We start from the raw sequence: 11,030 nt of genomic DNA on the forward strand, positions 1-11,030 counted from the left end.
ACTATGTGTGTTAAGGCTTGTGAACTTGGGGTGGAGGAGGGATGTTGTGTGTGTGGATTCAAGTGAGAACTGAATTGATTGTTCCTGCCTCGCTCATTGGAGCCATATGAATGGAGTTTGGGGACTTTGGAACAATGGGCAGCAGGATCCAAATACCTGCTGCCCTGTACCAATCACAGGCCCCCTGCTGGTTTGAATGATCCAATAGCGTGCTTGCGCTGGAACCCTGAGTTGTATATAGTTGGCCCTGTTGACCCAATTCAGCAGTCTTGAAGTGCAGGCTACCTTATTCTGTACTAATAAAGAGCTGATGATCACTACCACCTCGCCTCTTCCATGCATTGAACCCACTATATTATAGGGTGTATCAACAGGCCACGCCTTGAGTATTGTGTGCAGTTCTGGAGACCTCACTTTAAAAAGGATGTGAATGAAATGAAAGGGTGTAGAGGAGAGCAGTGAGGATGGAGAGAGACCATTTTGCTAACCTGAGGGACTAGGGAAGGTTCAGTATGGGGAAGAGGAGGTTGAGGGGGACATGATTGCTTTCTTTAAGTCTTTGAAGGACTGTCACTTAGAGGAGGACAGGGAGCTGTTCCTGTTGCAGCAGACAAAAGGACTTGCAATAATTGGTTTAAATTAAGTGTTGGAACGTACTGGCTGAATATTAGGAAAAAACTTTTTTATAGTGAAAGTTTTCCCAGAGTGAAATCAGCTACCTAGGAAGGTGGTGAGCTCTAGGGGTGTGCATTTGGTTTGGAATCACCCCTGATTCAGAAGTATATGGTGCCATATACTTCCGAATACATTTTCAGCCCATTATATGGGAGCCATATACGTCTCCCCGTATACTTCCGAATATATATACTTCCAAATATATATTCGGAAGTATTCAGAAGTCAATGGAAAAGGCGGGAAAGGAGCTTCTGCAGCCTCAGGTGAGCTGCTTGCCTCCTTTCCCGCCTTTGGAAGCCTTTTCCCACCTCTCCAATAGCCTCCCTGGGATCAGGGAGGGAGGGGGAGTGGCGCCCCAGAAGCCAATCCAAAGCATGCATTTGCATAATGCATTGCAAATGCATGCTTTGCAGGTCTGTTGTGTAGCTGATGGCTGGGCTAATCTGCCAGCCATCAGCAACATTGTTGTTCTTTTGTTTACTTGGGTATCCAAGTAAACAGTGTTCTCTGGCCAATCACAGAGCAGTGCTATTTTTTGAAACTGCTCTGTGTAGGGCCAGAGAACCTTTTTAAGGAGTCTGCCTGGCTGGACTCCATTCCATTGCTGCTGTGTTGGTGTGTGAGAGAGAGATTGTGCTGTGCTGGGCCCTTGGCCTCAGCTGTTGCTCTGTCTCAGCCTTGCCTGACTTGGCTGGAGAAGAGAAGACGTCTAAGGTAAGACAGTCTTGGGGTTCTTGTTTTTATTTTAGTTAGTAAAAGGACTTTTTAAGACTCGGAGTCCCTTTACTTATCCAGATTTGGGTGGGTGAGCACTGGGTAGATTATTTGGGGTTAGGGGGTTCTTCTGGGGGTGGGGGCCTGGGGTGGGGGTGGGGTTTGCCAATTTGCCCGTATCTTTCTTTAGTGAGAGGACTTTTAAAAGTGCAGTGTCCTTTTACTTTTCCTGATTTGGGTGGCTTGGATTTCTTGGGGTTAGGGTGAAGGGGGTTTTTTTTTGGGGGGGGGAGGGGTTGGTAAAGTTCCTGTATTGTTAAAAGTCAAGTTTTTTACTGTTTTAAAAGGATTCTGTCTGTGTTTGATTTGTTGCTGCTGTGTTGTGCTGCTGTTGTTCCTTTTCACTTCTGGTTCTGGTTCTTTGGGGGGGGGCTGTTTGGCCTAATTATCATTGTTAAAAAGGTCACTTTTTTAACAGTTGAGTTTGTTGGCCTTTTTTCAGTGATCTGTTGGGATCTATTCTCTGTTGCTGCTGGTTTTGCATCCTCCTGTCTTGTTGTCCCTTTTCCTGGTTCTTGTTTTTTTTTTTTGGGGGGGGGTGTTGTTGACTGATTTGGCCTGAGGTTTTTTATTGTTGAAAAGGTCACTTTTTTAACAGTTGAGTTTGTTGGCCTTCTGTCAGTGATCTGTTTGGATCTATTCCCTGTTGCTGGTTTTGCATCCTCCTGTCCTGTTGTTCCTTTTCTTGGTTCTGGTTGGGGGGGGGGAGTTGTTGACTGCTTTGGCCTGAGGTTTTTTATTGTTGAAAAGGTCACTTTTTTAACAGTTGAGTTTGTTGGCCTTTTTTCAGTGATCTGTTGGGATCTATTCTCTGTTGCTGCTGGTTTTGCATCCTCCTGTCTTGTTGTCCCTTTTCCTGGTTCTTGTTTTTTTTTGGGGGGGGGGGGGGTGTTGTTGACTGATTTGGCCTGAGGTTTTTTATTGTTGAAAAGGTCACTTTTTTAACAGTTGAGTTTGTTGGCCTTCTGTCAGTGATCTGTTTGGATCTATTCCCTGTTTCTGGTTTTGCATCCTCCTGTCCTGTTGTTCCTTTTCCTGGTTCTGGTTGGGGGGGGGGGGAGTTGTTGACTGCTTTGGCCTGAGGTTTTTTATTGTTGAAAAGGTCACTTTTTTAACAGTTTAGTTTGTTGGCCTTTTTTTAGTGATCTATTGGGATCTATTGGGATCTATGTTGTCCCTTTTTCTGGTTCTGTTTTTTTTTTGGGGGGGGCGGGTTAAAAGTTAAGTTTCTTTCTGTCACGTTTTGGTTTTTTTAAATTACCTCTGGTTGGTGTGAGGGAGTTGGTGTGTGAGCTGTGTGGGGTGGGGTTTTTATAGAGTTGTTTTTGGAGTCTGAGGCTGCTTTTGGTTTGGCTAGGGCCACTAAATAGGCTGACCCACTAATAAGGGTGTTTTTAGGGATTGTGTTTTTGAAATTTTAAAAAAAAATTAATCCAGTTTAGGGCTTTATTTTCTTTCAAAATTCAACTAGGCCAGATAGGGGCGATTTAAAAAAGATTTTAGGTTTCTCATAAAAGGCAGCGTGACTACTAGGCCACATCAGGCTCCCTTTTAAAGAGACTAGGGTTGCAGTACATCTTGCTTTCAGCCACTGAAAGCTGGTGCGTCCTTAGATTTCCATAGGGTAAACCACAGCTTCTCTCAAGTTATAGGGGACACCTGATTTCTAGTTTGAAGGAAATTTGGTTTGTCCCAGGATCTAGTTAGGAGAAATTTAACTAGGAGGATATAAAAAAGATTGTCTTCATCTCAAGGTAGCCTTTTAAAAACTGTAGCCAGGTAGAGGCAGGTTCACCTAGTCTCCTAAACTTTACCAGACTACTACTACCCCAACCCAAAGAAGGACAGGTTAGGACCAAAAAAACAAACAAACAAGTTTTGGTGGGAGGGCTTTTAAAAAGAGGTCAGGGCACCTGTTGGTTCTGGGTACAGTGTAGTGAGTTAGGTTTGTAAAAAACCCCACTCTCAGTTGAGGTTGTGTGAGGCTGGCCAAGGGTGTTATGAGTGACAGGCAGCAGAAGAGGGGCCCTGGGGGCAATGCCAAGGAGAATACTAGAGGAGGGGAGGGGAGGGGGAGGACCCACGTTCCCCCCCCCATCCCGTACGTAGTGCCACTCCACAGCTGCCTTCCAGCACTCTGACCTCTGGCCAGAGTGTGATGAAGAAGAAGGCCTGCCTTGGTCCCTTCATCGAGGCTGCTGCTGGGGTGTCCCCAGCAGAGGTGCCAATAGGTGCTGGCACTGAGCAGGGGTCTGCTGCTTGGGAAGTCTCTCCTCCAGCTGATGTCACTCGGCTTCAGCAGCCGGAGGAGGGGCAGCAACAGCAGCCTTTCTTGGAGATGAGCTTTGGGGACAGTTTCTGTCCAAAATGATCATCCCAAGGAGGGTGCAGAGTGTCATGCAGGAGCTGGAGGAGAAGCTGGTTGAGGAGGACCAGCCCCCTTCTTCGGTTCCTTCGGGCACCAGCAGTCCTTCAGGGTATGGCCAGGAGGGGAGGCTGCATGGGGTGGAGGGGGAAGAGATGGAGACACACGAGGTGCCTCCATCTCCGCCCACTTCCTCCCAACGGCCAGCCCCTCCTGCCACCCTGAGACATGATGTGTCTGCCCTGAGCCCCTCACAGGAGGTGGCTCTGGACACCCAAGCTGCCAGTCAGCTTGGGCATCTATACACCTCTGAAGTCTGGAAGCATTTCCGACTTATGGAGGAGCAACGCTATGTGCAGTGCCAGCTGTGCAGGGCCTGGATCAGACCCACCTGACTCTGGGGGGGATGCAGAACTACCTGTGGAAGCACCACCCAGCGGTGCTTCTTAAGGGGTAGAAGCAGGCTGGTGCTGGGGTGCCCAAGCAACCAACACCACCCAGCCAGGAGATCTTTCCCATCATGACTACCTCCAGAGCTCTCCAGGAGCGTTCCATGGCAGTGCAGGAACGGCAGCCATCTCTGTCTGAGATGTTTGGTGGGGGTGGCACCCGTGTGCTAAGAGGGGAAATCAGGTATGGCAGGAGGGTGATCGCCTGGAACCTTGCCAGGTTGATTGCCCATGGGCTTCCATTTTCAGTGGTCAAGAATCCTGGGGTGCTAGGGTTGCTCGAGTACCTGGCGCCCTGGTACAAAGTTCCTTCTAGAACCACCATTAGCAGGACCATTGTGCCAGCTGTTTCCAGGGCAACCAGATCTGGGGTGAAGGCGCATTTGTCCCATGCTGCTGGGGGGACTGTGCATTTCATCTCAGATATCTGGAGCTCCCAACATGTGTTCGAGGGGTATCTCTCCCTGACTGTGCATTGGTGGCAACCCAGAGAGCTGCAGGCAGTGCAGGGTGGGGATGGCACTGGCAATAGCAGCAGGCAGGGTCAGGGCCACCAGGCCGGCTATCGCTGGGCCTTGCTGCATGCCGAACCAGTCAATGCAATGCACACTGTGGACACTCTCAGAGCCATCCTCTCACAGCAGTTAGAGGGTTGTGTAGGCAGCGGGGACATCGCCATGGGCTTCATGGTGACTGATGGTGGCTCCAACATCAAGGCGGCTGTCCAGCATCAGGGCCTACAACGCCTTCCTTGCGTGGCCCACCTTCTCCACTTCTTGGTTAAGGACGCATTGGGCCAGATGAAAAGCCAGGATCGTCGGTATCTAGCCACGACCCATGAGTACCGACTTCTGCTCCAGAAGTGTCGGCACATCAAAGGTCACTTCTCACGCAGCAATACAGACTCGTATCTGCTGCGTGAGAAACAGACACTGACAGGCGTGCCAGGGCACCGCCTGATCGGTGTCGTCAGCACACGCTGGAACTCCACCTGTGCCATGATGGAGTGCATGGTGGAGCAGAGAGCAGCCCTGGATGCCTTTGTCTGTGAGATGAGGGTCTTTCAGGATGAGAACCGTCTCACCCAAGAGGATTGGATGGTCATTTCTCAGACTGTGGAGGCTCTTGGGCCCTTCAGGACCCACACAGAAATGCTCTCGTCTGACATGGTGAGCATCGCACTGGTCGTCCCTATGGTCCACATAGCCCGTGAGGACCTGACCTCCTTTCTAGTGCCAGCTCAAGGCCGTGCAGAAGTTTTTCCAGTGGTGCGCCCCCTGGTTGTTAGGCTGCAGGATGGGCTTGAGGCTCGCTTTCAGACTTTCACCCAAGATAAGGTCTACATGATGGCGACCATGTTAGACCCATGCCTTAAGGGCACAGTGGCTGAGTGGGCCAATGAGCTCGATCGCTGGTGAAAGGAGCTCTCCCAGAAAGTCGAGTGTTGCAGAGTCGGGGGGGGGGCAGTGCCAATAACTGAGGAGGAAGGGGGTGGAAGCATTTCATCCGCCACTTCCACTGCTGTTCATCCCCAACCTCCCTGGCTAGGCATTGTTTCCTGCCAGACTCACGCCACGAAGTGTCCTGAGATGACACTCATCGGGCAGCTTGTTGGCCCCCCTGGGAGCGGTAGGCCCCTGAGAGCAGAGACGGGTGCTGCGATAGTGAGGGACTATCTTTTGGAGCCCAATGAATCACAGGAACATCTCCTTTGGACTACTGGGTCATGAAGGAGGGGGTCTGGCTGGCCCTCTCCTCCGTGGCCAAGGCGTTCCTCTCATGCCCACCGACGAGCGTGCAGAGCGAGCGCCTCTTTTCGCATATGGGAAACATTGTCTGCCCATATCGCAATCGCCTGCAACCCTGGCAGTTGAGCAGTTGGTCTTCCTGAAGGTCAACTTGCCTCTGTTCGGCTCCCCGAACGTAGACCGTTTTCGCACACAGCTTACCTTGCAGCCACAATCCTGTTCCCTCCGCAGCGTCTGGTTGGATTTCCCACCATCTGCGCCGAAGTTACAGGAAGTGCCGCAGCTTTTGCATAGCAAACGTAAACCACTAAACCCCAGTTTACGTTTGCTATGCAAAAGCCGCGGCACTTCCTGTAACTCCAGCGCAGATGGTGGGAAATCCGACAGACGCTGCGAAGGGAACAGGATTGTGACTGCGAGGTAAGCTGTGTGCGAAAACGGTAGTAGAGTTTGAGAATGAATGAAGTGAGCACCTACTTGTGCCTGCATCCTCTCTTGGCCCGCTCTTGGAAGATGGTTGTAAAACGCTCTCCCACTAAACATACACTAGAGTCCAAAGACAGCCCAAAAACTCGCTCACAAATTGATTGGCAGTGCACCCCCCCCCATCCATCCCCAAATCAAAAGTGAATGCTGGTTTAAAATCTGCAAAACAATCTAAATTTCCCCAGTCCCCATCCACACATGCCTAATAATACTGAAAGGGTCATTGCAGCCCCCAACTGTAACCGACAGCACCCTCAGGCCCAGCCAGGATAACCCAGTTTTGTTTTTTTTTCAGGGGCAGGAGGAATGAAGAGGGAGGTGCCAGTGATGATGACAGGCAGCCAGCAGCCATACCAATGCTGAGGTCCCTCTAATGGGACAGTGATAGCTGGTGTGTTGCTGCTGAGCTGAGAGAGAAGGAATGGTTGCCTTCCTCTCACACAATCTGAGGCCCTCCCAGTGATCTTCCTCATTTGGGGTGCAACTCTGGCTCGCCTCCTCGTGGTGCACCCTGGTAATGCAAGAGCCTGGACCAGCCAACCATCCATCACTCAAGGTAAGTTTAAATGCTTTTTGCTTTGTGTCAGATACAGAATGATGTGGAGCTAGGTGTGGTCCACTGCTTCTCTTGTTTGAGAGTCGTGTTGCTTGGGGCAGGGCTGGAGAGCTTGCATCTGTAGATTGTGTGTTCTGTGGCAGGGAAGCTGCCATCTGGGTGAGAGACCCAGAACCAGCATGCTTGTTGTGCTTGGCCAGCTCTCCTCGCATTGTTTGGGGCAGGGCTGGAGAGCTGGAATCTGTAGATTGCACATTCTGTGGCAGGGAAGCTGGCATCTGGGTGAGAGACCCAGAACCAACATGCTTGTTGTGCTTGGCCAGCTCTCCCCGCGTTGTTTGGGGCAGGGCTGGAGAGCTGGCATCTGGGTTTGCTGCAGATTGCGTTTTGTGTGGCAGTGACATTGGCAACTGGGTTTATATTGGTTCCAGGCCAGCAGGGTTCATAGAGTAGATAGATGGATGTAGTACATTTCGGTCCTATAGAGATTCTCTGGTGTGAAGTTATGTTTGGCTTTGGGTGCCCCAGGAATTGGACCCCCTGGTCCAATTTTTGTTTTGGCCTTGTGGGTGTCAAGTATGCAGTTTCAATGATGAGTCAAGTTTGATACAAAACTACATTTATTGATAAACCGATACTTTCTCCTGGACCAGGATTTGAGAGTGATGCTAAAGATACATTGATACAATACTTTTAAGGCATACTTCAAAGGATTCCAAAGGGTGGAGGCGAGGGATGCGCTCTAACACATAAACTATCATAAATGTCTGCATTCTCACAGCATTATCAGTACTCCGTGCTTGCTTTCCCCAGATGTTCTACACTCCCGTACAGGAATGTATGGGAAGGTGCTGATTACTCTTTCTCAAGTTAGTTTCGTTTCTCTCTATTCTATTTCACAAGGGAAGGGGGAGGGGGGAAAGAATAACAGAGCTAATAGGTTTTGGTCCTCCATGATACTTCACAGGCCAGCTTTATGGAGGACCCTAAAACAATTAATTACCAGTGGAACTCTAACATGCTTGACAGTGGGTTTTGTGTGGGACAATACCCTGAAGCTGCACAGCAGTTTGGGGGGCTCTCCTCAAAACCCCCTGTTCCCCAAAGCCACTTTTCCCACAACAATTACAGTGGGGGAAGTGGCTCTAATTGGTTTTTTCTCACCATTGGGAACAGTGTTACTTTTGGGGTGCCCATAGATGGGTGCAGTCTTTTTGGGCCAGGGGGGTTCCATGCAGAGGAGTCCCCTGAAGCTGCCCTGCAGTTTTGGGGCCTCTCCCTCAAACCCCCCACTGGCCAGAGCCACTTTCCCCACAGCAATTATACTGGAGGAAGTGGCTAATTGGGCTTTCCCCGGCATTGGTGGCAATGGGCCTTTTGGGGAGCCCAAAGTCAGGGACCCCCTGGCCCAATCTTTTTGGGACTTGGGGGTTCATAGGGGAGAGTCCCCTGCGAGCTCTCTGCAGTTTTGGGCACTCTCCCTCAACCCCCCTGCCCCCCAGTAGCCTCTAATTATGCCCTACGTTGCCATTGATTTCAATGGCCCATAGGGTATAATGGTGGGATAGGGGCACCTTCTTTGGGTGCCCCTGGAATGGGACCCCCTGGCCCAATCTTTTTGGGACTTAGGGGGTTTGTAGGGGAGCATCCCCTGCAGATCCCCTGCAAATTTGGGGGCTCTCCCTCAAACCCCCTCCCCTCCAGATGGCTTCCAATATACCCTATTTCACCATTGATTTCAATGGCCATAGGGTATAATGGGGCTGTATATTTGGAAATAGCTGCACATCTACCATATATGCGGCTATTCCGAATACTGGTATTTGGAAATACACGGTATTCCGAAGTTTTTGGCCCCATGTATTTCCGAATCCAAGTAAATCCAAAAATTTTTTTTTTGCACATCCCTAGTGAGCTGCCCCTCACTGGCAGTCTTTACTGGACAAACACTGGTCAGGGATGCTCTAGGCTGATCCTCCCTTGAGCAGGGGGTTGGACTAGATGGCCTGTATGGCCCCTTCCAGCTCTGATTCTATGTTATATGCTAATTTGCTGTTCAGCCTCTTTCTAGAAGTTTAATGGTTTTCTTCCATTTCATTCTATCTAAAGAAGGATTTGTGCACACGAAAGCTCTTACCTTGGATAAAGCTTCATAGATCTTAGGTGCCACAACCCCTCAAAGGAACAGCAGTCTAGCTCGCTTCCCCGAGCCCTGCCGCCATAAGCCTCAAGGGGGCTCATTTTGCGGCTTCTCCCGGCGGGAGGGTGGCACCCGCATGGGACACATATCAAATGAAAGAGGGGGCGCAGGGCTATCAGAAACAGCCGGCGGAGGGAGTCGGGAGCCCACCCCACTGGGGGATCCACACCCCGAAAGTGATGAAGGTGGCGCAGATAGAGCCAACAGAGCAAACAGGACAAAATAAATAGGCTGCATTATGCAGCACAGTTGAGAAAGTGCCTTATCCCATATACTGATGAAGTAAATACAGGATTTGAGAACAAAATTGCACTGCAGGCAAACACTGCCCATAATTCCTATGATGTCATTTGGGGGAAATGATGTCACAGGAAGTGATGTCACTTCCTGCTTCCAGCAGGTGGCGCGGGAGAAATGATGTCACAGGAAGTGATGTCACTTCCTGTTTCCGGTGGCATGACGACACCGGAAGTGACATCACTTCCTGTTTCCGGCGGCACACGCGCTCCGTGCGTGCACACACATTCCTTCCCCCCTCAAGGTGTCCCTGGCTGGCCTGCAGCTATTATGGCCACCCTAGTGCCACTGCACCCTAATTTTATTTTTTATTTGTTCTATAAAGTTTCTGCGACCCCAAATCCTGGTTGGTGCGAGTCCTTTATTAGGATGTGGCACACATGAGATCTCAAAATAACTAATAAATAACCCCTTAATCACCCTGTGTGATTATTATAGTTCTCTAGTATAAATCTGTGCATGGTTTGAACTTACATTGCTCTGTCATTTCCTGTTCTGTCAAGCATTGCTAAGGAGCTGTTTTGGTCCCATAAAATCTTTCCCTGCCATTTCCATCACATACTGATGATTCTAGCATATCCCGTGTTATGTATGTGGACTGAAGGGAAGACTTTGGATGTTTCCGCCTGGCTCATTGGAGCCATACGGACTGAGCTTGGGGACTTGGGAACAAAGGGCTGCAGGATTCAAATCCCTACAGCCCACGACCAATCACAAGCCCCCACCAGTTTGAATGACCCAATAATGTGCTTGCGCAGGAACCCAGAGATGTATATAAGTTTGGGCCGTGGGCCCCCAATGCCAGTCTTGTAATGTGACCTTATACTATGTCACTCCTATTAAAGAGCTTCTAATCACTTACTCTGAGACTCTGCCATGCATAGAACCCACTATATTATACCCCGGTTCCTTCCAACATACCTTAACTTAACAGTTCCATTTTCCTTTTAAAAATATCATAGTTTGTTTTCTACTAAGCAACATTTGCCCCCAGAACGATTGCTCTGTTGGCTCATTATCTTTTTTCAGCCAATTAACTATTTAAAAAAAGAGTACCTTGGTGAACGTGTCAGGTTGAATTCTGAATCCGGCCTGTATAAACCTTAAAGCTGTTATATATAGAGGAGGCCCAGGAGGGTAATTCTTCTGTGTTTGGAGCCGTTTCAGAAAGTGTAGAATCAGGAGACACACCAGCACAGCTCCCAGTATTGCCCGTATCCACATAATTCTCCTTCTTGGTCTTGGTGTCTTCCTAAGGACTCTGGTGAGTTGAATGCTCTTTGACTTTTTTCGCAAGAGGTGTTGCTGTTTCTCTATTTTGGACATCCTTTTATACTCTCTACTTATTACAGACAAATACTATAGGTCCTCCAGGCACACATTATGTCAACGTGCCTTATTATGAATGTAATGAATGCCAGTCGGTAATGTTGGTATAGAGTCCATAGGGCAAAGCATGTTTAGATCTAGATCATCTAAC

The 11,030-nt window shown here is 49.4% G+C and overlaps 1 protein-coding gene across 1 annotated transcript in view; it reads right to left on the reverse strand.

The window, feature by feature from the left end:
- The window catches only part of LOC132574365 (cytochrome P450 2J5-like), a 62,250-nt gene extending 51,421 nt beyond the window's left edge, over positions 1-10,829 (reverse strand). The window contains exon 1 of the mRNA XM_060242728.1: positions 10,607-10,829. Coding sequence (XP_060098711.1) covers positions 10,607-10,774 — 168 coding nt within the window. The 5' untranslated portion in view covers positions 10,775-10,829. The remainder of the gene's footprint in view (positions 1-10,606) is intronic.
- Positions 10,830-11,030: the final 201 nt, after the last annotated feature.

Source organism: Heteronotia binoei, chromosome 6 (genome assembly GCF_032191835.1).
Source record: "Heteronotia binoei isolate CCM8104 ecotype False Entrance Well chromosome 6, APGP_CSIRO_Hbin_v1, whole genome shotgun sequence".
In the NCBI taxonomy this organism is placed as follows: domain Eukaryota; kingdom Metazoa; phylum Chordata; class Lepidosauria; order Squamata; family Gekkonidae; genus Heteronotia; species Heteronotia binoei.